The sequence below is a fragment of the Taudactylus pleione genome, unplaced genomic scaffold, assembly GCF_031769625.1.
Source record: "Taudactylus pleione unplaced genomic scaffold, aTauple2 ptg000260l, whole genome shotgun sequence".
NCBI lineage: Eukaryota > Metazoa > Chordata > Amphibia > Anura > Myobatrachidae > Taudactylus > Taudactylus pleione.
In genome coordinates this window covers 1,928,655-1,955,442 of record NW_028284662.1, presented here as the reverse complement: position 1 = coordinate 1,955,442, position 26,788 = coordinate 1,928,655, and the positions used below count along the sequence as shown (strand labels likewise).

Sequence of the window (26,788 nt, the reverse complement as noted above, 5' to 3'; positions counted from 1 at the left end):
CTTTAGTAACACATTCACCTCCCTCACCCGTGTTGTTACACATTCCCTTCTTACCCCATAGTAACACATTTGACATTCCCCTCCATCACCTGTGTAGTAACTGTCGAAGTCAAATAATTGGTTATGATAGTTTGTAATTATTATCTGATGATCTAGTCGTTTATGGGCTGATCAAGAGTAAAATCGTACGCTACTCTGCATCGGAAGCAAGCCAATGCGCACAAGTGTGTGTGTGTGTGTATATGTATATATATATATATATATATATATATAAATAAAAAACTTTTAGCCAGTGTATAGGAGACAGGTTCTGTGTAGATCTGTGGCAGATAATTGAAAAACACACACATACTGTGGAGGTGCACACAAATGTTTTAAATACAAAATTAGAAACCATTGTCATAAGTCTGACTATCATTGTATGCCTAAAGGAACTAAAGTTTACATTCCAAATAGGCAGAAGAGGCCTTTGATTAGCCATCAGACATTGTGACTCCATCAAGTATCTATCTGCTGGTCACCTCTGATCAGAACAACTTCATTGTCTGGCATTTGTTGACTTAGTTCAGACAGATAGAATATCAAAAATACCAGTTACTGGATAAAGAGAGAGATATATTAATCCATGACACATATTCAGACACTCATTAACGAATAAAATACATATAGCACATATTTGCATGATACACGACACATACACGCAGCGCAACGTTTGCGCTGCGTTCAGACACTCGCTGATGAATTCCTGTAAATATCTCACTATTACTTATGCAAGCACATATAGAAAAGGTTCCCTAGCATTAAGCTTAATAATTAAAAGGTTTTGTTAGACAATCATTATGGTATAAAGTGTGCATATATGATATTTAAGGTATACAACATGGTAGACACAGCATGTTTGGTACTATACTGACACCCTGTTTATTTCCAGATATTCTAATCTATCAGCGAGGGAGTCGCATTTTACGTTCGATGGTTATGGATTATAGGAAATTATTGGTTAGAAGAATGTATACTCTGTATGTAGTGTCTTAAACCAGTTAAAGAAAGACAAATGTAATCTCAAGACATTGTTGGAGAATTGGGACATACCCCTAGTGACAACATATGAACTGTCCTATGAACTACAGCGTACTACAAAGACCAATAGCAAGAACCAATGGAATTATGGTTGTCCGTCTACATTGTTGCTGTTATGATCTGTAGGGTATATAACCTGCTCACCGGTCCCAGTCAGTAGCCATTCTCTTGGATGACCACAGACCTCAGGATTGACGACTGTATACTGGGACCGGTGCGCATGCGTATGAATCATGCTGTACCTTTTGTATTTACTTGCTTCTTTGCGCTAATTGTTTAGATCAAAGTGCGTATTATCCTTTATGTGAATAATAAAACTTTTGTGCTTCGGAAGCACAGTTGGGCTGGAAAGCAATTATTTTTTATGAGACTTGCAGCGCTAAAAGCGACTAGCGATTACAGGGGTATTCATAGTTGGGGGCTTATAGTTTGGAGGCCAAGCCACCGAGAAGTCGCACGATAGCGACCGGATCTCGATTTCGCAACAAAGGGTGGAAGGACGCCATATGCAGGAAAGAATGCACTGTGTTCAAAACCTGCACCATTCAGTGTTGTGAAGCCGATATCCGCTATTGTGTGTGTTTTCAAGGAGTGCTGGCTAGAACCTGGGGCAGGGGAGAAAAGTTTGTTTCTTTCATTGTCTGTCCCGGCACTAAAGTGCGATTCGCATAATAGCGTATACGTGTTTCCTGTATTGCTGCCACGTGTTTCAAACAATCATTCTGATAGTATTGTCATATTGATAACAATTACATTGTATAAAACCTCTGTATCATACTGCCATACTAGTGAAAAGTTTATTTTCTGCGCAGAAAACTAAAAAAGTGTGTGTGAGCAAACGTGTGCTTGTAAAGTGTAAGATAGGGACTGCAGGTCGAAACCTATAGACGAGGTACCGTGTGTCGGGCCTAAAAGACTCAGTAGGTGTCCGACGAGGCAGAAAGCTACTGAGTATGTACACATAGCAGGTGTATTGCAGCAAGGACAGGGATTTTGTACCTTGAAGAAAACAAGGGGTTTTCGAAAAGCAGCACCCAATAGGAGTCGCAGGGCCCATTGATCAGTTAGGTTCTCTGGACACTGCGACTAGACCACATGGTTGGGCAGACCGTGATTGTAGCTTGGGGGTAGTGGATGAAATCACTGGAAAGGTAAGTGTTATTGGAACACTTAAATTCTAACAGGGGAGAGTACTCAACAAGGGTGAGCTACCGGACAAGGGCTGAAAGATGTCTGGAAAGACAGTCTAATCGTATAAGACGTTATTCTGTACCCTGATTGTGCAAGCCGTCCATAACAGTTAGCGGGACTGCTGTGCACAACAGGATAGGTGTACGTGAACATAGCTCTATTGAATCGTTCACCGGTCCAACATACTAGCGAAAAGTGCTTAGCGTTTTCCCAGATGGGTGCCAGGCTGACGCTGGGTATGGTGGACAATGTGCTGCTTTTGGAAGGGCCGACAGGTTCGGCAAGACATATAATGTATGCAAAATATGGTGAGTATGCAACTGCGTACTGTGATGTATGGGTTAAGATGACCAAGGAACGTGAGAAACCTTTTCCTAAAATTGGCAGCATGAGGGGAACACGTGGTTAAGTGGAGTGCTCGCGCCGCTAAGTAACGTCACGAGCACAACGCAAAAGAGCGTTGCGCATGCATCACAGGGAGGCGCGGCCGCGGCGCTGGTTAGCGTCGGGTGCGCGCCTCAAGGGAACATGCACGCACCAAAAGGTAGAGGTGCAAAAGGTATAGGTATTAGCGCATGCACGTCCCCACCACCCTATGCGGTGGAAGGCAACGGTACAGCGGATACCAAAAATTATAAAAATGTAAGTAATTTGAACCCTATCCTGAGTAATCATAAGGAAAATGTGTATATAGATGATGAACCTGTTGAAATTTCAGCCATTGCATATGCAGTAAATCTGTTAGAGACAGCACTAAACCTAGAAAGGGAACCAACTGTATCAGCAGTAGTAACCCCACCAAATGTAGCAACAGAAATGATTCCACCAGCTGTATCAGCCGTGGAAACTGATGAAGGTAATATAATGCGCCAAAGTAGCAGATTGACCCCCCCCCCTTCCCCCCCCGAGTACCCAGGTAAAAGTTCCCATAAGTAACCTTAAAAATAGCAAAGCGGAAGGTATGCATCCCGTCCGGACAATAACAGTTCCCAATGGGAATCCGGAAGGAGATGGTGTAGTACCCACATGTAGCAATGCATTGTCCATGGACAAGAGTAGAGCTACATTCAATAATGACAGAGTTTCCCGACCCTAGAAAAGAATTAGGTAACTGCCAAAAATTTGTAAAAGACTTAGGTAATGCTCATGAGCCAACCCACAAAGATCAGCGAGTGGTATTACATGCATGTCTTCCAGCCAATACCGACGTGAAAAAGTTTATCTCGGATTGTGTATTGGATGGAGATGGCCCCTTAACTGATGAAAATAATCAAAGTAATATCACCTGTATAGTTACCCAATTGGCCGTATATTTCCCAGTTGTAGTGAACTGGAGAAAAATCTTTGCCATTAGACAGAAAAAGTGAGTCTGCAGCAGATTATTTCACCTGAGTGCTGATGACTATCACTCAATATACAGGTATAGAAAATATAAAAGATAACACCCATCATAGGGAAGTAGCTGTCACGGTACTCATGGATGGTCTTAAAGACAATCTAAAGACCAGGGTTCAAACCTCTCAGCCTAACTGGAGGGGGATTACTGTAGATGCCCTCAGGGAACCAGCTATAGAACACGGTAAAAACATCCTCAGGAAGAGAGAAACGCAAAGTGAGAAGCTAATGGCTGTTAGCATTCAAGCTTTAGAAGGATTGTACACACAGCCACAAAACCCATATCAAACACAACAACAAAACACATATCAACATGCCCAGCCACAAACACAAACTCTCCATGCAACACAACCTGCACAGCGACAACTTTCCAATGTAAGATGTTACACATGTAACCAGAGAGGACACCTAAGTAGACACTGTAAAGAGAGGAATTGGGGGACAAATAATAAGAAAATGCATAAATTCACACCAAAAGAATACCCACAGAATGCAGGAGATTTTAAGCAGTCACCTGCTCACATAGTGGCTTTACTGGAGAATGATAGTCAGCTCTAGGGGTCAGGTCATACCTGTAGTTTACAGCCAGTCAGGTTAACAGAGAGTACTAGGGAAGAGCCTACAGTGCCAATAGATGTAGCTGGTACTAAACACACTCTTCTTGTAGACACAGGGGCGACCCGATCTGTTCTAAATTCTCCATCAAATTTACAGGTGACCAACAAAACAGTACCAGCAATGGGAGTAACGGGTAAAGTGCAACATTATCCTTTAACCAAATCTGCAGAGGTTACTATCGGGCCACTGCATACCAGGCATTCTTTTCTCCTGGCAGCAGCAGCTCATACTAATCTGCTGGGAAGGGATTTGTTATGTAAAATGGGATGTGTCATTTACTATACCCCTGATGGTATATTCCTAGATATCCCAGAGAAGGTTGCGCATGAGGTAAGGGATATAATGGACACTCCACCAAGATTAATGCTTCACTCTACCGTTTCAAATACCGGGTTCACTTTGGACAGGACACTGGATTGATGGCAAATTTATCTCCTGTAGTTGTAAATTTAAAAAGTGGTAGGCAAGCTCCAAAAACCCCTCAGTACCCATTAAAACCAGAGGTAGAGAGGGGTTTATCCCATAATTGAGAGGTTGTTACAACAGGGGATTTTAATTCGTACAGCTAGCCCAACCAATAGTCACATTTTTCCAGTAAAGAAGGCTGGGGGGAGGGGCTATAGGTTAGTACAGGACCTTAGGGGTGTAAACAAAGTTGTTGAGAGCCAATTCCTTGTAGTGCCAAATCCAGCTGTCATCCTTATGCAAATCCCACCATCTGCAACCCACTTCACTGTCATTGGCCTGTGTTCTGCATTCTTCTCTGTCCCTCTTCACCCTGACTGTCAGTACCTATTTGCATTTACATACAGAGGCGTACAATACACTTGGACATGATTTCCCCAGGGCTTCATAGACAGCCCCAGTATTTACTCCCAGGCCTTACACGACTGTTTACAATCTTTTCAACCCACCAATGGATCTGTTCTAATTCAATATGTAGACATTTTATTGTTGTGCTCTGATTCGTTTATGTCATGTTTGAATGATACTAAACTATTGTTGCTTCATCTCTCACAAACAGGGCACAAGGTTGCAAAAGACAAATTTCAGCCATGCCAGACTAATGTTAAATACTTGGCACACTGTCTAACCCAGGGGCTACGACATTTGACAACTGACAGAATACAGGCCATACAGACTGTGACACTGCCGCAAAACCAGCAGCAAATCTGTACCTTCTAGAGCAGGGGTCTTCAAACTTGGCCCTCCAGATGCTGTGGAACTACACATCCCAGCATGCACTGCACATAGTTTTAGCATGCTGTTATATCAAAAAGGTGGCAGTGCATGCTGGGATGTGTAGTTCCACAGCAGCTGGAGGGCCAAGTTTGAAGACCCCTGTTCTAGAGGAATCGGTATGAATTACCGCTGGCCCCCTGGCCGGTGGTTCAAATCCCGACAGCGGCTGGCCGACAGAGGAGGAAATCTCAATCATCCCTAGGTAAGTATAAACTGACCTATCTTTCCCCCTAACTCTCCTTTAGGGTGCCTAACCCTAAACCCCCCTCTAAGAAGTACCCACAGCTGATTGCACAGGAAGTGACATCATCACAAGTCTGTCTCAATTTTCCACTGATTAAACATCTCCATAGCGTCACTTCCTGTTTACATGCACTCGTGGCTGGCAATGTAGGAAACCTGAGTCTGTCACCAAGGCAACAAAGCTAACAAGCAATCAGGGCCAGCTGGCCTTGTGGGAATCATAGTAACCAGGTGAGCAACAATCTGACTGAGCAGTGCACATACCACTTCCTGACCATAGTTAATCAGCATCACATTGTCATGGCAATAAATAGGTGCCATGGTTTACAAAGAAATATGGCAACATAATTGCAAAAATAACAGCATAAATAATGAAAAAAGAATAGCTACAAAAATCTTGGAGTGTGGAGGTTCCATCCTAATACTAGTCCAGATCCAATCAAAAAAAATAATGACATAACTGCTCAGTTAGATTTCTGCTCACCTAGGGTATATATAGCAGTGGATTGTCACTGTGGTGGTTATACAGTCAGTGGACTGGTCGTCTTTGCCTGAAGAAGGTCTTATCTAGACCGAAACGTCTCATCTTCGTATCCTCATATGATGTAATTATTGGAATAAATCTCTCCTTTTCTTTTTACAAGCTCTGGTGAGTTCACTCATTACTCTTTTTTCAAAAGTTTGTATATGGGGCCCCCCTGGATGGGGTGATCTCTGAGGAGCACCCCAGCAATTGGAATATAAGTGGGAGTGCAGATCTGACCAAAGACTATAAAAATAAAGGCGCAGAGTGGGCATCCCTCCCCTACTGCGGCATGACGTCTTGGCGCCTGTCTCACTCGGGGATATTTAAGGTAAGTTTTTGTATTGTAATGTTGGCTTGACGAAAGATTGTAATAAATCTGAAATGTTGCATATAACCTGCAACGGTGTTTAGAAGACGTTGGAGTGAGTGCTGCTTACTAGATCCTTGTATGTCATTACGGTATTCCTCTGCCTGCTGTAACTGAGCTAGCACCTCAGCCATTGTCATGAGGAAGATGGAGTGCCGGTCCCTTTTGCATCTATAAATAAAAAATCCGGTGAGATTACTAGACAATGCACCCTAAAAAGTAAATTCCTGGTTGTCTGAGCGCGGTAGTCGTGATGTCCACATCAAGACCATTACTACACCTGACTCTTGGAAATTTTATTGGCATTCATGAGTAAACAAGGTACTGTACTTTTGTGCATGAGCCGTGATTTATCTGACTGATGACTGTTATATATAAGACATTTCTAAACTGCACATGCTTGGAGTCTTTGAAGACAATCCCATGATTCATTACTACATTTTCTGATCCCTGAAGTATATACTATTGAAAGGTTGTCCTTGCTGGTTTTGTGCTTTTTTTTAAAAAAACACCACTATGGTGGATATTTTCATTCGCAAAATGCTGGTTATGGACATGACCTGTGGTAGGGCGTGATTGTGTATATACTCTCTGGAATAATTGTTCTATCTAAAACCTGACCCTGGAGTAGACACGTATGTGTCAAGCAATTATTTTTTTTAATCTTTTTTGCATTTTGTAATGTTGATGTCTATTTTACTTTTGCTGATCTGATATGTTATGTTATATCTTAATCAAAGAATTCAGATCAACTTGTCTCAAAGTACCATTAACTTTGAAGCCGGGGGTTTCTCCCCAATTACTTTACCCCTGGGTGAGATTCTGAGTTTTTCTGACTCAGATGCTGATCTATTACTAATAAAGGATACTCTCAAAGATGTGGCAGGCACACCAGAAGAGATCTACCACTCCCTTTTGAAATTAAAAGAGAATTGGACTTTTACCTGCATGGTATAACCCTTTCAGACTACCACAGGGATCGAAAAATTCCCAGGGGTTTTCGTATAAAGAACGTACCCACAATAGGTCGGAGCAATGTCGAGTTCTGCCACCGGTGGGTGGCTGTTCTCAACAAATGCTCCTTTGACCTGATACTACTAGTGGTAGAAGAGCCCACAAGGGAATTGATGGAGACCAGGAAGAAAATTGCTGACCTGGAAACTTAATTTAAAAATCTTTTGATAAAAGATACCTCCATGAATTGGCTAGACAAGCTTAATACTAACATTGAGAGCTATAGAAAGGAATTAACCAACTTCAAGAAAAGCAAGTTAATGACCGTTAACCAGGGTTTCCAGGAACAGATGGTCTACGCCTGGGCTACCGGCAGACAACCATTGAATAAACCAAGGGCGTTTAGATGTAGGAAGGTCAGAGAGTTTTCAGCTCCATTTGATGACTCCTCCACTAATAATAGCCATACAGCTAGCAATAGTGACTGTATAGAGTCCCTCTTCACAAAAACCCCCTTTAGGGGTTATTACCCACGCACACAGAGCGGAGGATCAGAGCACAGACAAGGCAAGGTGGGCAGAGGCAGAGCAAAGAGGACATACAAATGCAAAACCTAGTGGTGAACCTCTCATCATATGTACTAACTGATGCAGAAGAGAAGGTGCTTAAAAAAGGACTATCGTTCGTGCCATTGAACAACTTCAATGAATTTGGTTGGAAAAAAGACCTTTGGAAGCATAATAGAAACCTTAGATTAAATAACTACTTTGACAACAACTCCCTCTCTGATAATAGGGCCCCAGCAAATCATCCCTTTAAAGCACCCTGCACATTTGTTCCACCTTCATCTAACATTGCTATAAAGAATTACATCAGAATTCTAGATCATGAGGTATCTAACTCAATAAAAGATAACAGACGGCCTCGTTCCAATTTATCGAAGGAAGAGAATACTGCATTAAAAAATCTAAGCAAATGCGATTCAATTGTTATTCGTGAAGCGCATAAGGGAGGGGCTATTGTCCTGCAGGACAAAGCAAAGTACAAGGAAGAACTATATAAACAACTGGGTGATACTTCAGCATACATGAAATTGACAGGGGACCCCACATCGGCACATAAGGCGGAGAATGAAAATATTCTAATTAATGCATATGAAGAATCCATTATAGATCCATCCACCAAGAAGGCCTTGCTAACTGAATTCCCATTAGTTCTGCAGTTATATTCTTTGCCCAAAATACACAAGGACATGAGAAACCCACCGGGCTGTCCTATAATTTCGGCTAGAAATTCGATCTATTCCACGATAGCCAAATTTTTGGATTTTTATCTTCAGCCGATTATCCAATTGCAGGAGACGTTCTTGAAGGATACAACGGATTTTCTGTTGAAATTACAGAATTTGTCCAACTTACCCAAATCCTATTTGCTCTGTTGAATTGTTGTACAGTAGTTAGCCTCTATACCAAAATACCCCACAGACAGGGGCTGGAGGTACTACGTTCTCTATTGTTAAATAACCCTGATTACAGGGGTCCTGAATTGTCATTTTTTCTGACTTTGTTAGAGAAACACTTAATTTTTTTTATTTTTGATGGGGCCTTTTATTTACAGGGGTGCACCATGGGGTCAAATGTGGCCCCTGCCTTTGCAAATGCCTATATGTTCCCAGTGGAATGGGTGTTGTGCTTGTTGATTCAGGCTTTTTCTGAGAAATTATTTTATACCCACTACATAGACATTTTTTGTCCTATGGGCAGGTGATATAAATCAATTCAATGCAATAATGAATGAAGTAAACCAAATGGATGTAACAATTAAGTTTACCTTTAGCTGTGACAGCTTTTCAATCAACTATCCAGATGTAAAGATCTGCAGAAGTGATTCAGGTTTGGTTAACAGTCTCTTTACCAAGCCTTCTGACAGAAATACAATGTTACATGCCAGTAGTTACCACCCCCCAGCAATGAAAAAGGGACTCCCCTTCTCACAGCTCATCAGAATAAGGAGAATAGCAAGTAATGGAGGATGAAACGAGGTCACACATGGACCTAATGCTTCCAAATTTTTTGGCTAGGGGTTGCCCTTTGAAGGAATTGGAGGCAGCAAAAAACAGGGCTTTAAGAATTACGAGAAGTGACAACTTAAAAAAGAAAGTAAAATCTAGTGGGGCAATTTTTCCTCTGATCACCGAATATTCGAATGCCCGCTTGGTGGTTAGAAGAACCTCAAAGAAATTCTGTCAGTTGACACAATCAGACAAAAGTATTCCCTCTTTAAAAAACTCCCGTATCTTATCCTGCTTCAAAAGGGGTAAGAATTTAAGGGACCGATTGGTACAAAATGACGTCACTGAAACTGGGACATTCCCAACATTTCCTTTCCAAAATGCCTGGCTCATACTGGTGTACTGGCTGTATGACATGTCGACACCTCAATACTGGTGCATTTTTTACTCATCCCTATTTGGGTAAAAAAATTCCCTTTAAACACTTATTGACCAGTACTTCAAATACATTAACTACATAATCAAATGCCCTTGTGGCCTTGCTTATGTGGGCAAAACTTTTTGCCCTTTTAAAGAGAAAGCTGCACAACACAGATGCTCGATCAGGTTAGCGCTAGAGGGGAAAGTGACCAACCTGTCACCAGGCACTTTGTAGCAGCAAGACATAGCCTGGCAACCCTAAAATATAAGTTAATCAACCATGTGCCATTATCTTTTAGAGGTGGAGACAGAGCTAAAAATGTATTACGACTGGAAGCCTATTGGATTCACCTCTTGAACACTGTCTACGGGAGGTCTAAATGAGCAACTAAATCTGGCCTGTTTTTTATAGATTCCGATATTAATGTATAGCTACTAAAGTCTCTCTTTTATAAGAAAAAAAAATATAACTTTCAATGTTATCAACCACAAATTTAAGACTTCAGAGTGATTAGTAATGTGATATTATGATCATTGAACAGGAGTATTCGTACTGATTCTTGCAGTCGGCAGTTTTTTCTACTAAGTTTATTATCTAGTGGGATCAGGACTAAACTTTTGTGTGCTGAATTGTTTATAATGTAATAGGTTTACGGTTTTATACTTTGCTCTGTCAACAGTACTATAATCTGGAGGTTAATTCCTCTTATTTTTGATACAATTGAGCAGTTACACGATTATGATGTCAAGTATGTTTATTGGTATTACCATGGTGATGGTTGTATTCACTTCTATGTCTCTAGTCTGCGGTCACCTGACTCGCCGAACGACGTGTGACGTCATGCCGCCAGAGGGGTGGGATGCCCGCTCGGCGCCTGACACACTCGGGGATGTTTAAAGTATTTAAGGTAAGTTTTTGTATTTATATGTTGGCTTGACGAAAGATTGTAATAAATCTGAGATGTTGCACATTACCTGTAACGGTGATGTGAAGTACATGGAGTGCTGCTTACTAGACCCTTGTATGTCTGAATATATTTATAATATAATATAAAAAAAATATATATATATATATATACATACACACACACACACACACACACACACACATCTACACTCAATTTTAATAAGACATTACGAACAAAAAAATGCAAGTAAAGTTTCTGACTATATTTTACAATGAATCTTCAGTGGACATCACTGTTACAATGCAGATTAAAAGCTGCAGAATATTAATGTAATGAATAGCTTCCTATGTAAATTAGTCACCTTAAGCATATTTATAAGTTGTTCCAGATATGTCCCATCAATTGTCCCTGTTTTTTAATAGGGACCAACTGCACAGTACAATTATTCTTATGTAACTTGAACGCAATTCTTACCACCTAGTTTTATTTTATTGACTTTAAAAAGTGCATATTTGTCAAAGTGAAGTATTTAAGATTAAAACTGAACTACATAGCAACCAAGTTCAGTGAATATACCACAATTGGGCTTGTACTAAACAAATGTCCATTTAGACAGGACTACTATGTTCCTAAAGTCACTTACATGGCAGCAAAATGTCAATGTATTATTTATTTAAAATAATGGCAAATAGGGAAAAGCATACGTGTGGTATGATGTACTAAGTTCACAAACACTTTTAAACGAGTCATGTGACACAAAACTGTGGGGCCCTAGATTTCTACCTCAGTTACTGCAAGAAGTGCTGGTTGACTTCAGAGAAATGCATGTTTACTCAATAATACAAAATAACTAAATAATTAGTAACATTTGGCCATCATACCTGTAAAGTTCCCATTGTGTTGTTCTCTACCCATCCCACTGCGCCTCTGTTCACAATCAGTGCCATTCTCTGCCATTTCATATGTTAATTGAATCTGAGAAGGGGAATAAAAAAAACAAAAAAAACACACATGGTCATTGCTTGTATGCATAAACATAGCCTTTACTTATTCATCAAACAGGGAAATTAAACATTAGGTTAACTAAGTTACAAGTATATTTGCGAAGAAACAGGATAACAAGTTTAGCTGCCTAAAGCTCTGCAATATGATACACACACACAGTGCTGCACTCCAATAAAGCAGATGGAATGGTAATAAAAACATATTGTGCAATACTCTCAATACAACAAACGACATTGCTGAGACTTAATCCTCTATGTGTAGGAGGGGAGAAAAAACAAAAACAAAGGAATGTTAAACTCTGAAGTGCACTTAGATGACCGGTCTGATTATTGCAGTGTGTACACAGCACCCGAGGCCTGACGGTTGTTCAAAAACACATCAGATCTGCTCCCGATATAATGAGTGCTGCACGACACTCCAATGAGCCAATATAGTGCCACAAATGCAGTGTGTTTGTGATCAGGCCAACATAGTTAAGACTGTTACACACTGAAGCGACGGGCATTCGTTCAGACATCGGAACGAATGCCCTTGAATGGGGATTGCCCGTACACACTTGAACTAGTTAATGAATGATCACTGTTCCATCCATCACTAACATACCACAGGTCGCTAGAGATATCGCTAGGTTTGATGTGCAGCATATCTAACCTAGTGTCCATCGCTAGTGACCACAGGAGCGCGCAATCGCCCGTACATTGAGTGATAGAGGAAATTTGACGTTACGAAATGGCAAATTGACCCGACATCGCTCCAGTGTGTACCCAGCTTAAAATTTTAAAACGGCACCTCCGAAAAGAAAAAGAAATACAGTAGCATTGTAAGAGAAGTGCTACCACAATGTAAGTAAAACGTAAGTGGTTAGCATTGCTGAATCACAGCATTGAGTTCCTTGGCTCAATTCTGACAGGGCCCTATCTGTGTGGAGTTTTCATGGATTTCTTCCAGGTACTCTGGTATCCTCCCTCAGTCTATACTGAAAGGTTAACTGAATGCTTACTCCGACCTGGGTTAGTCGCGAGAACCGGCATTCTCCGAATAACACCATGCTAAGCTTGAAAACAGCCTCGCGGTCGGCAAAGGAGGAAATCTCCACAATGCTGCAAAGTCACAATTACAAAACAATCAAAAAACAAACCATACATAAACACAGAACAAGTACATCTGAGACCGACAAAGGAGGTGCAGAGAAAGCCCTGTTTGTGAGATCTTAGGCTGGGTACACACAAAGATTTTCTGTCCAACCATCCAACTAGTTGATTGGTTGGATTGAAAATCTGGTAAGGCATGGGAGTAACTGATGATCAGCAATTTGCTCCCAAATGTCGGAAAATGGACAAAAACCGTTGTTTGAACAAATTGTTTAGATCAAATATTTAACAAACTTGTCTGAACGTCCATTTTCGTCTGTTTTCTGAAATTTAGGAGCAAATTGCTGATCAGGGCCGGATTAAGGGGGGGGGGGGGGGGGCGACAGGGGTGGTCGTCCCTGGGCCCCCACACACGGAGGGGCCTCTACACAGGCTCAGTGTAAACCTGCCGAGAACAGGTGTCCAATGACACCTGTTCCCGGATTGAGGCTCACTGCCGCGATCTGGTGTTACTGTATGTAGCAGCACAGTCAGTGCTGCTGCATACAGCGCAGAGCGGCTCCTGTGTCCTCTCATCGGCGTCATGTGACACATTACGTCTGTGACACTGAGGAGAGGACTAGGAAGCAGCTATACCGTGAGGTCCCGTGCGCACGCCGTCACTCAGGTAAGTCAGCGGCGCCCGCGGTGCAATAGGCTCCGTGTGGCTTGGGGGTGGGAGGCTCAGGGTGGCTAGGGGTAGGGAGAAGGTGGGGCCCCGTGTGGCTTGAAGGGGGCCACCACAATTTAGGTGCCCTGGGGCCCCTACAAGCCTTAATCCGGTCCTGTTGCTGATCATCAGTTACTCTCATACGTCACCAGATTTTCATTCCAACCAATCAACTAGTTGGATGGTTGGACAGAAAATCTTTACGTGTGTATGCAGCCTTACAGTCTAGAGGTGAATGACATCCCAGCAGTAAGTTTAACAATATTCTTACACTGATGCACAAGGCCATTACTGTGACCCATGGGGAGCAGGGCAGAAACAGGGAAGCCAGGGACAGGTATACTACAGAACTTTTTTGGTTCTGGCATGCTCCTCTAGTTCCCAACCATGAAGCCAACCCTGACCATTTGTGAGTGAACTGTAGCAGCTAATTAGAATGAATGATTTACTGCCATACTGTACAGCAGCAGAGCTTAGTCTCCAAAGTGAAAAATAATTAAAGTCTATTCTTTTGAGACTAAGTTTCACTGTCTTTGAGGCCCCTTGCACTGGTCAAGTAAATAATACGCATAGGTCACATAACACTACCAAGGGGCGGAGGAGAGTGGGGAGGAATGCCTTACAGAGTCAAGATTGGAAATAAGTTGCGAGAGATGCGTAAGGGGAATGCGTACCCAGAACTAAAGTGCATGTGTTAAAATGTGTTAACTGGGGCAAGCAGTGATAGCGCTGAGCCAAAAGGATTGTGGGTCCCAGGGACCCCTCACTTTAAAAAAAATGGGGTCCTACCTGACCTTTTCTGGGTCCCATCTAAATTAAGGGGTCTATTTACTAAGCAGTGTTAGGAGACAGAGTGAAAAGTGATAAGAAAGTGATAAGGTGCCAGCCAATCAGTTCCCAACTGTAATTTTTCAAACACAGCCTGTGAGATGGCAGTTGGGAGCTGATTGGCTGGCACCTTATCACTTTTTACTCTGTCTCCTAACACTGCTTAGTAAATAGACCCCTAAGATTTTTTGTAAATCTAACAATTTAGCAGCTACAGCCCATGAATCATGTAGCAGATGACATTGGCCAAAGTAGGAAAAAAACAAACACATTTGCCATCACATGAGGAAAAACACACAGCAGCGCAATTAATGTTTTTTTTCACTACCAGGGCCAATGTGTATCACTGCATCACTTTAGCGGGAGGTGGCATGCACCTACGTGATTTCATGTCGACGCATCCCCGTCTCTGAGTCATGCCAGGATCGAGCTTAGTCTGAGTGTCCTTGAAAAGTCCAGCATTGCCAGGTTACAAGGATGCAGCACGGTGGGTGCAGGCAGGGTTACATCAGAATTTGTGGGGCCCAGTATAAATTAAACAATGCTGGGTGGGCAGATTCATATTTGTGGAGGGTGGGCAGAGGGACACATGATAGCAGGCAAGGGCAGACATGGGGGTTGGAGCAGAGGCACACATGGGGAAGAACTGTGTTGGGATAGCTCTATATTCTCATCAGGGCCTGGCAGCAGTGACATCAGATTGTCTGCTCGTCGTTACTGCGCCTGCTGCAGGGAGCTCTGTGTACATTGGTGTGCTGAGCTGGCTCAGAAGCTTTTGTGCACACCACACTGAGCTCCGCATGAAAGGCCGCCAATCACTCGCTGCTGCCGGGACAGAGTATGGACAACCGCCTGGGCAACATTAATACCACAAATAGCGGAGATAAGAAGTTATAATTATCGGGTCTAAAATCCAATAATTAGTAAATATGCAGCTTATTCTCTCTCTACATCTCTCTTACAAATTTACTCATATCCCTACTCCCTAGCTCCCATCTCAAGTCTTTCTAACCCTACTTTTGGTTTCCCCTCCCAGCAGGAAATAATCCATACAGGAATGACCTGTAACAGACCACAATGCCTTATGCATGTTTTAGGCAAGCTATTCAAGCGGAATCTGTACAAAATACAGATGGACGGGATTCCAGCTGTCAGTACACTGACCGTGGCATCCCGATGGTGAAAATCCTGACAGGGGAATGGTAAGTCCCCCCTGTCCTATTTACCCCCTAACCCTCCTTTCCTACACCTTTATACTAAACCTCCCTAACCCTCCCAGTAAGTGCCTAAACCTAACCCCCCCTGCCCAGAGCCTAACCCTAACCTCCCCCCTCCCACAGCCTGAAGCTAACTTCCCCCCCCCCCCCTCCCAGGGCACCTAAACTTAAGTCCCCCCCCGCCATGCGGCTGAAACTTACCTGTCCCCGCTGTCCTTACGATCGGGATGCCGTCTGCCGGGATCCCGACGTCGGCATCCTGAGTCATGTCGGGAATCCCGACAAGCATCCCGCTTGTCGGGATGGTAACCGCATCCCACTAATGCAGCTTGATTAATAGCCTGTGCAGAAGATACTTTGGAATCTCAACAGAGGGCTGAAACAACAGACCGAGCACGAAATATCCACACTACTAGATATATAGTCAGGTGCATAAATATTGGGACTTTGACAGAAATTTCATATTTTGGCCTCTATTCACCACCACAATGGCTTTGAAATGAAACAAACAAGATGTGCTTTAACTGCAGACTTTCAGATTTAATTTGAGGGTAACTACATCCAAATCAGGGGAACGGTGTAGGAATTACAACGGTTTCTATATGTGCCTCCCACTTTTTAAGGGGCCAAAAGTAATGGGACAAACTAAACAATCCTAAATCTAACTTTCACTTTTTAATACTTTGTTGCAAATCCTTTGCAGGCAATTACAGCCTGAAGTCTGGATGGAGAAGAAACGGGATACTACGTGGTGACAGAAGGGTGTTTTAATATGAGGTAAGGAGAGGGATGGAGAAGAAATGTGTTACTACAATTGGCGAAGTGGGTGGGAGAGAAATGTGTCACTATAAAGAGGGGCATGGTGCTGCCACGGGAAAAATGTGTTACAGGAAAGAGGCATAACATGTTGCCAGGACTCTATGTGGTAAAACCACGTACTCTCCACTACATGGTCTCTATCCATCCAATACACACAACTGTATCCTCCCAGTGATATTTTAGTTCAGATATATGGCATGACCGCAAACATTTACATTTGTGTGCAACTTTAATTGTGGCTCCGACCAAAAAAACAAAAAAAAAAACAAAAACCCCTGCACTGAAGTAAAAAAAAACCAAACAAACAAACCCCACTACACAGCAGTCAATAAAACAATACAGTAGTCTCCGCTGCTAGCACAAGGGAAATTACAACAATTATTCCTTTTGAAATACAGATCTATAAATACCCTATGATCTTTGGGAGTGGCTTCTTCTAGGTCAAATAGTAGGCCATTTACTCATAAACTGGAACAACCTAAATGTAATATTGCAAAGCCACCACAGTCATACTGTATGCATGTATCAAAATCTATAAAATCTAGAATGCAAGCTATTCAATACTTTTAGGGGGGGGGGGGGGGGTTGTGTGTGTGTGTGTGTGTGTGTGTGTATAGAGAGAGAGACACAAAGAGAAACTCCACATTGATGTAAAAATTGCTGCTCTATAAATGTTGTGTTATACTAGCCTCCCCCTCCAATAGCTGGCAGCAAGTCAGCAGCTGCGGAGGCTATAAGAAGAGGAGGAGGAGTCGGGCGTTTGCACTTTTCAGACTCATCAGCATAAACCTGTGCGGAGAGATTGGCTCAGCCATGGCATCACTAGTGCAAGGAGTAGAAGAAATGGCATCCACCTCTAGCCGCTAGAAGTGTATGGCTGTCTGGATTAAGTATCCCACAATGATCATGTAAGTTCTGGAAAAATAAAACTGAGGTGTACAGTACATAATTTTTTCTGTTTTTTTTTTTTTAGGAGGGGGAGCAAACAGTGCGCTGCCTTTCCTATTCTATATTCTGCTTGTGGGGCGCTGTTTTATTTACTGACCTACCTCCCCCCCCATGCAAGCCAAATTCCCCTCTTCCCCCCAAAAAGGTTGTGTGTGTGTGTAACATCAAAACCTGCACCAGTACGTCTTTGTGCGTCTAAGTGGCCACAACCCAATCAACCACAGGAATGCCCAATACATTTCTGAGCACGATCGTCTCAGTCGGTCCTATGACTCTATATGTACACACTGTGGGACATGTGACTTTTTCGCTACTTAGACAGGGAAGCAGATAGATCCCCTTCCATAGATTGACCATGATGTCATCAGCCAGTGTACAACGTCATTCCCTACCGTCCAAGTGGGCATAGAGGGGGAATATAACCATGTGGCGAGAGTAGCAAGCCACCATGCCCTAAGCGTGGCGAGAGATGCGAGCCCGCGAGGGGTTAACTTTCCTTTTTTGGTGGACTGTGTGGGCATGAAACTACACTTCGGCCCTCAGTGCACGTCACTTCCAGGTACAGAATGTGAAGGGGAAATATTCTCTACCACTTAGACAGGTGTGCAGTTGAAAAACATTGCATATTTACATGAATACCTGCATAGCTTCCGACTCAGAATCAGGCTCTTTATATGCCCTTTTTTTCTGTATTTAACTATAACATTGCTGTAAATCCTAACTAACCTATCCCTTACCAGCAGTTTTCTGTACATATTCCATGTGGGGAAGTCTGATGCCATGTATGTGGGGCATTCAGAGGTAAATTTTAATAATTTCTGTGGGGGAAGGTCTAATGCCATTGTGGGCAGTCCGAAGTGCATTAAGGGCTCAAACAGTTTTAGATATTACACTTAACCTTACATTCCAATGAGACCCAGACACAAGGTGGTAGGACACCAAGTTTTTAAAGTGATGGGTCCCTGGAACTCACATTTTTTGACTCAGCACAATCTCTGAATATATGTAATATTTTTAAGAACTTTAATTGTTTTAAATCAACAGAGCAGAAACATTTTTGTATTCATGTTTTGAAGGCCTTTTACCAATTATTCAACAAAATTCCCATTTCTTAGTCCACCAATTAGACTTACGGTGTCTTAATTCTGAAGACCTTGTCCATGGCTCCTCCCCCTTATACACCATGCATCATGTTCTGCCATTGTCCTGTTACTTCTTTCTATGCTTTCCGGTCATGTCAGACAAAAGGCTGGTAAGGCTATTTCCATTGAGTTACCGGCCCCATTTGCCATGATAACTATCGACGTTTGAGCAGCCTGCCAGCCGAGGACTACATTGTTCTGTATCCAAGGTGGCAAAACCAGCCTGGGCCAGGTACATGACTACTTCTGCTTGTTCAGCTTTTCTCTAGCTCAAAGGAGTTCAGTGGGGTTCCCCTTTCAATAGCTGCTCCAGGAAGGGCTTCTAGGTTAGTCTGAAGTTTGGTTAGTTAAGAGCCTTCTTGTTTTTCTTTTCGTCGCTTTTATTAGCTAGGAGAGATTCAGGGCTAAATTGCTCTGTGTTGTCTCACTTATTCATTCTCTAGCGGAATCAGGCTGTCCAAACCTTCCCATCAATCAGCATATTGTGATTACGGATTTGGACCACCATAGGTCTACTGACAGATTTATGTTTGGATGACCAGTAATGTTCGCAAGGTGGAGGATATCTTGGAACCCTAAGATGCGCAGAAGAGGGGCTGGCCAGCTTGTAATCAGTCCATTGGAAGGAGGATTACTTTTACCATTACTCAGGCTTACACACTTACACTGGTCACATTCTACAAGGTCGGCTAGTGCCTGTTGGTTAGCACAGCACTGAGCTTCAGCTGAGCAACAGTGTAGGGTTTGTTTATACATTTAACAGATTCTACAGGTTTCATGCGTTTACATCCAGGGAAGCCAGTTTTGGAAGGAGGGTGTTTTGTGCTGCTTCCACTGAGAGTTTCCACCCTTAGGGGTATATAAAATTACTAACATTGACTAAATGGGCAGTTACGGAATGGCACATTGGGTTTTCCCTCACACACCATACAGGTTGGCACTGTGGATATGCATTGCGACACTGCTTGCAGTACTGAACTTGCTCCCAACATACCCCATCTACCCAGCATCCCATCATGGACACTGGAGAAATATGTAACGCAAGTACATAAATCCTCTTTTTATTATGATGTAAGTAATGGCTTCCAGTTTAAGCATCCATCAGGTTCTATTTATCTTAGTTCATAAAATGTAAGTACATGGACTTTGGAATTTCAAGATTTCTAGTCATTTTCAACTCCATGTCAAAAAAATATTTAAATGACAATATATCAATTATAAAACATATTTAAAGTTTAGCTAACAATTGTTAATCTATAGAACTCTAAAAATACAACCACGCTAGATTATAGTTTCTGTTTCTATTGTATATCCCTTCTTTAATAGCAGGTATTGGGAAAATAATTATTTGTCAGTTCTATACAGAGGTGCTACCACTGAAACTACCGTGGTAACACAAAAGAACAAGGAAGCTACTCAATAGTCAGAAAATACTATTAGCCTATGTTAAAATTCCAAAGCGTAATGTCTACGTGTATGATAAAAAGAAAAAGGGCAATATTTGGCAGCTTGATAATTCTAAGAAGGACAAATCTGAAACCTAATCATGAAATATGTTATAGTATACAGTTATTGCTATATTTTTGTACCATTACCTTAACCAATTGCTGAGATATCAAAATAATCAAACAACATGTTCTCATAAAGGTGCCCATACACATAGCGATATTTTACACAATCTGGCCGATTCCGACGAATCGTGACGACAGATCGTGTAAACTATGGCCAAATCGTGAGTCCTAACTCACGATCACGATGCGATGCGCGTCCCCGCTGGTCGCACATCGCATCGTCAGATCTGCCGTGCAGTAGGGCAGATCTGACAATCTGGGACAAAATGCACTGGGAAAAAAAAAAAGTTAAGAAGCGCGATAGAGCTTAGGTTTTTTACTCCAAATCGTGTGTAGGAGCTGCCGGGGGACAGTTCAGGGGAAATCGCACACATCGTGGGATCGTGTGCAGATCGGTATGTGTGTGGGCACCTTAACTTTATTGAAATCAATTGTGTCTAAAACATACTATGGAAATAAAACCTATTTATGTTTTCCACTTTATCATATCTAGAGGGGAAAAATTATCTACTGTATATATTGTAACATTGTATACAGTAAATGTTTATACCACTTTACTGTTCTATTTTGCTGTTAAACATGAATAAAAATATTTCCTGTCCTTTAGTGCATAACATTAAGAAACTCCCTTTTACTTTTGGGATGCCAATCAACCAGCTAATCTAGCAGATAACAGTCACAAATCAGTAACCAAAGAAGAGATATAGCATGTTCAGGAACTAGAACATCCTGCTACTCAGCTAATATTTGGTACACAGTGCAACAGACCTTTGTGAATGTAAGATGATCCCATCTGCCAGCATTCTAAGGTGTTGAGTGCTCGCTATCCGTTCATCAACTTAAAGCAAAATACATTATTACATTTTCAAACGTGGAATTGTTGTTCAGCTTTGCAGCATACGAAATATGGGCAGTTATAAAGTTGAAATACTGTAACTATGAAAACACTTGACCTTTTAATACAAACATGGCCCCCAAGACAAAATTTTTGCGGCACTTAGAACACCAGCGCCAGAATCCCGATACCTGTAAGAATTCCGGCGTCGGCATCCTGAAGGTAAGTAGCAGGGTTGGGGTTAGCGTTAGGCACTAGGGGGAGGGTTAGGTTTAGGCACCGGGGTGGGAGGGTTAGGATATCTACCAACAGGTGTCTGTATCCTAACCCTGTCGGGATGCCGGCGTCGGGATTTTGATCTCTTGCTCTCTCTATATATTATAGAAGAGGAGTGGCATTCCAGGACTTGTCGAGAGTTGGTGAATATACAGTATATAAGTAGTGGAAAAATATTCCCAACTGTGCTGCATTGCATTTGGAACATTCTGGTGAACCTTTATGGACTAATGAAATGTCAGGACACAGGAGTATCCCAGTTTAGGGTTTACAAAATATGTAACCCTTTGGCTTTAAGTACACAGTGGTCTCAATAGGAAAATAATGAGAAAATTAGTTAAGTGCTTCATACTAAACATCTTTATAATCTTTAAGGGAGTCATGACAAGCATGGACCCTTATTAAAGAATAGTTTCTAGTATTATTCAATATAATATTACATTCAAGCAGACCTAAATAAAAAGTTACATTTATTATGCAAATTTAATTCAATCTAATCACAAAATATAGGGAGGAAGCTAAAGTAAACTTTAATGTTAATAGCAAAAATTAGAGTTATGGTAAGAACAACCTTTTTTAACTCTCTTTCTTTGAAGTCCATAGGGTCCACAGGCAGACCTTTGGGGTGTAGGAGATTAACTGAATTCAGGCACCACACAGTTAAAAGCTTTCAGCTCCCAGGATGCATCGGTCCACTCACTCTATACCCCGCCCCCGAGCCAGAGGCACCTCAGTTGGTAATTAGCCAAAGGCCGGAGGAGGATAAGAGAGAAGGAAGACTGGTACATACACAAGAATCACATTCTCTCAAAGAAGCAGACAGAAAACTGGTGACCAGCAACATAGCCCCTATGAAGCCAGGTGCGTCAGGGCGGGTGCCCTGTGGACCCTATGGACTTCAAAGAAAGAGTTAACAAAGGTAAGTTCTTACCATAACTAATTTTCTTCTTCAGGGTCCATAGGCTCCACAGGAGACCTTGGGGATGTCCCAAAGCAGTCTTTTTAAGGGTGGGGACGCTCCTGCGCTGAGAAGAGAATCCGGCACCCAAAGGAAGCATCCTGAAAGGAGAAGGTATCAAAAGGCATAGAACCTTAGAAAGGTCTGGACAGAACACCACGTGGCCACCTTACACAACTGAACAGCCGAGGCGCCAAGGCAAGCTGCCCATGAGGGACCCACAGACCAAGTGGAATGAGCAATAACAGAAGCCGGAACAGGAAGGCCTTCCTGCGTGTAGGCCTCCAAGATAGTCATACGAAGCCATCTAGCCAATGTTTGTTTATTGGCTGGCCATCCTTTCTTGTGAAATCCATAGAGCACAAAATAAGGAATCAGATTTATGGAGGAAACTGGTACAGTCCACATAAATCCTGAGGGCACGGACCACATCCAAAGAGGTCTCCCCTGCCGAGAGGTCTGGTGATTGAAAAGCCGGGACTATAAATTCCTCATTAATGTGGAAAGTAGAAACAACTTTAGGAAGGAACTCAGGGCGAGTGCGAAGCACAGCCCTGTCCCGGTGAAATATCAGGAAGGGGGAGCAACTGGAGAGTGCCCCCAATTCTGACACTCTCCTGGCAGATGCAATCGCCAGAAGAAAGAGTCTTAGCTGTTAACCACTAAGTTCTAATCAAATCTAGTGGTTCAAATGGAGGACCCTGGAGAGCCCAAAGAACTACTGCCAAATCCCAAGGAGCCACTGGGCCGACAAAGGGAGGTTGAATCCGGAGGACACCCTGGAGGAAGGTGTGGATATCCGGAAGTGGAGCAATTCTACATTGGAACCACACTAACAGTGCAGAGATATGCACTTTCAGCGAGGCCAGACAGAGTCCAAGGTCCTATCCAGCTTGAAGGAAGGCCAGGACTCTGAAGATCTGAAACACCTGGGGGTCATAATTCCTGGGACGACACCACTGGAAATATGTATGCCACACTCTGTGGTAGATCCTAGCAGAAGCTGGCTTATGCACTCTAAGCATCGTGTTGATGACAGAGCTAGAGAATCCTTTGTACCTTATGAGGGATGTCTCAAGAGCCACGCCGTCAAAGACAGACGATCCAGGTCCGGGTAAAGGCAAGGACCCAGAGACAACAGGTCCAGACGTTGAGGCAGCAAGAACAGAGTGTCGATGGAGAGACTGCGAAGATCTGAATACCAATGATGTCTGGGCCAAGCTGGAGCCACCAGCAGGACATGCCTCCGTCTTGTTTGAACTTCCGAAGAACTCGAGGAAAAAGGGAGACTGGAGGAAACAGGTACGCAAACTGGAAGGTCCACTTCACTGACAGAGCGTCCACCAAGGTTGCCTTGGTGTCTCTTGTTCTGGATCCGTACACTGGTAATTTGTGATTGTGTCGGGAGGCCATGAGGTCCACCTCTGGGAGGCCCCATTTGTCCACTAGCAGTTGAAACACCTCTTGGTGAAGAGACCATTCCCCTGGATGCACGTCGTGACGGCTGAGGAAGTTCGCTTCTCAATTGAGAACTTCCAGAATGAACACTGCCAAAATGGCCAGGAGTTGACACTCAGAATGCGCGACACTTCTGTCATTGCTGCCTGACTTCGAGTGCCTCCTTGATGGTTGATGTAAGCCACCGTGGTGGCGTTGTCGGACTGAACCTGCACGGTTTTTCCATGAAATATGTGTTTGGCCAACTGGAGGGCCCAGTACACAGTCCGCAGTTCCAATATGTTGATTGTAAGGGTTGCTTCGAATGCTGTCCAACGACCCTGAAAAGAGTGCGGACCGGTCACTGCGTCCCAGCCCCGGAGACTGGTGTACGTTGTTAGGAGTACCCAGTCCGGGATCCAAAAGGGGCGACCCTTGGTTAGATGAGAAGTCAGTAGAAGACATTTTAGGGACATGTAAGTATGCATCCTGAATATCCAGTGATACCAAAAAATACCCAGGTTCCATAGCCAATATGATGGAGCGTAAGGTTTCCATCCTGAACCTGGGCACCCTGAGGAATTTGTTCAGGGATTTGAGGTTGAGGACAGGCCAATGAGATCCATTCGACTTCTGCACTAAAAAGAGTAGAATAATAACCAGTCCCTCGCTGGGATAGTGGGACTGGCACAATTACCCCTGCCTGCAGCAAGGGCTGTATGGATTTTCTGGATCAGTAAGGTCTTGTTCTTGTCTGAAGACGGGCTTGTGCAGAAAAACTGGTGAGGAGGTTTTCAAAGGGATGAGAAGGCGTACCCGTGAGAGACCACTTCTCTTACCAAAGTGTCTGTGGTGGTTTGACACCAGCACTGGGCAAACTGAAGAAGTCGGCCTCCCACTCTGGTATTCCGCAGGAGGAGGCCCGTCACATCAGGCTGAGGGTTTATCCTCTGGTTTGGAACCAGGGCATCTTGTGGCCTTTTTGGCAGCTGACTGTCTAGGAAAGGACTGTCCTTTGGGTTTTCCTTGGGAACGAAAGGACCGAAAGGAAGAGGTTCTAGACTTTGAAGGGGCAGATGCTGAAGGCAGAAATGCAGATTTAGATGCTGCCAATGTGTCAACAATCTTGTCTAGGTCTGGACCAAACAAGATCTCTCCATTGTACAGTAAGGCTTCCAGGCCTTTCTTAGAATCAGCATCTGCCCTCCAAGAGCGCAGCCACAGGGAACAGCTAGCAGACACGACGGCGGCCGAGACTCTGGAGGTCAGCAGACTGGCATCCAGAGCAGCCTCATCAATATATGCAGCCGCATCCCTAATGTGGCCAAACAAGGACATCTGATTCTCAGGAGCTTCCGAGGGGAAGGAGTCCTCAAGTGCATCGGCCAGCTCTCTATAGCTTTAGCTATCCATGAGGCAATAGCTCCTGAAAGAGAGTATATCGATTTCAGGCAAGTTTCCATCTTCCTATCCGTAGGATCCTTTAAGGAAGAAATGGAAGGCATAGGCAGTGTAGCACTTTTTATTAAACGTGTAACATGAGAATCCACCGCCTGGGATGATTCCCATTTTTTACAATGAGCCTCAGGAAATGGGTAACATGAGGCCAAACGCTTTTGAGGCAGATACCTCTTACCAGGCGATTGCCAGGCAGCAGCCATGTGATCCACTAGCTGATCTGATAGAGGGAATACTGCCGAAGTCACCTTGATCCATTTAAACTGAGGGTGTTTGGACTGAAGGGATGGCTCGTCATCCTCTATTACCAATATGGATCTGACACCACACACCAAGGCAGGAATATTAATATTTGACCTAGTCTACGCCTCTTGCAGAGGTGAGTCAGGGTTGAGCCATCAGCAATCTCTCCGTTGTCAGATGACATCTAAGACTCAGAGTTGAGTGAACTGAGATGACACCACAGGACGCTTAGCTGGCTTCAGGGGTTTCTCCCCTGCAATATAGACTGAAGGCAGTAGAGGAAGTCGCCAGGCTCTGCACTGAAGTAGAGAAAGCATCTACCCATGGTGGATGCATAGCCTGTGGTAATCCCTGTAAGAGAATGATGATAGACTGCTGAGGTACAGGAGTAGTCTGCCTAATCTGAGACAGATCCTGAGAGGGCATAATAATCTGCTGAGGTAACCCCATCTGGGGGAAAAAGTAAGGACGCCAGGTGTCCCGCAATGGAGGCCAGGACCTGAGAAAAGGCAGCCCAAGGGGTTCCTGTACCGTTGTTGGGGGGTATGAAGTGCCTGGAGGATTATAACACTTCACACATAATCCCTCCCGAACCAAATCCTCCTCACTTAAACCTGCAGCACATAACCTGCAAGATAGCAGAATGGGTGCAAAAGTGTGTTCGTTACCCTTGTCAGACACACAATATGGCACTGGGTATGGTGCAATCAAGAGTATATAGAATACTAGTCTGAGAGCACAACCCTGGTCCTGATCGATGCTTGGATAAGCTGCAGAAGCCCACTGCCTAAATAAGCTAATTACTGGTACTGTCTGATGCCTGGGTAAGCTGCAGGAACCTTTGTCTAAATATGGCACAGTGCAACACACAACAGTATGTGACAGACCTCACAAATATTATCTTTTTATATATGTGAGGTTTAGGAACCACTCTAACTACACCTGAATTAGGACAGAAGAGAGGAAAGATATAGATATATGCTGACAATTAGGAAAAAAAAAAGACAGGCAGCGCTAGCATAAGTCACACATAGTGCACAATTCACACTGCAAATTGGCAACAACTACACAGACCCAGTGTCTGGTAGGCTATAGTGCTACATACACTAACCCAAGGGAGAGGTATGTAGGGGGACCGGACCAAGGACCTCATTCAGAGTCGGTCCAAGCGGCCGCTCGGTCGTACGGGAAAAGAGGCCGTATATGCAAATGATTCCCTCGCAAGTTGCGTCCCTAAGTTCGGATCGGTAGCTGGCCGACCAAGGGGAGGAAGCTGTCGGAAGACAAAAAAATACG

General features: G+C 43.3%; 1 protein-coding gene across 1 annotated transcript in view; it reads right to left on the bottom strand.

Annotated features, from left to right (window-relative positions):
* Positions 1–26,788, bottom strand: part of LOC148514729 (vacuole membrane protein 1-like) — a 42,718-nt gene that overhangs the window by 8,808 nt on the left and 7,122 nt on the right. The window contains exon 2 of the mRNA XM_088481044.1: positions 11,837–11,930. Coding sequence (XP_088337170.1) covers positions 11,837–11,912 — 76 coding nt within the window. The 5' untranslated portion in view covers positions 11,913–11,930. The remainder of the gene's footprint in view (positions 1–11,836; positions 11,931–26,788) is intronic.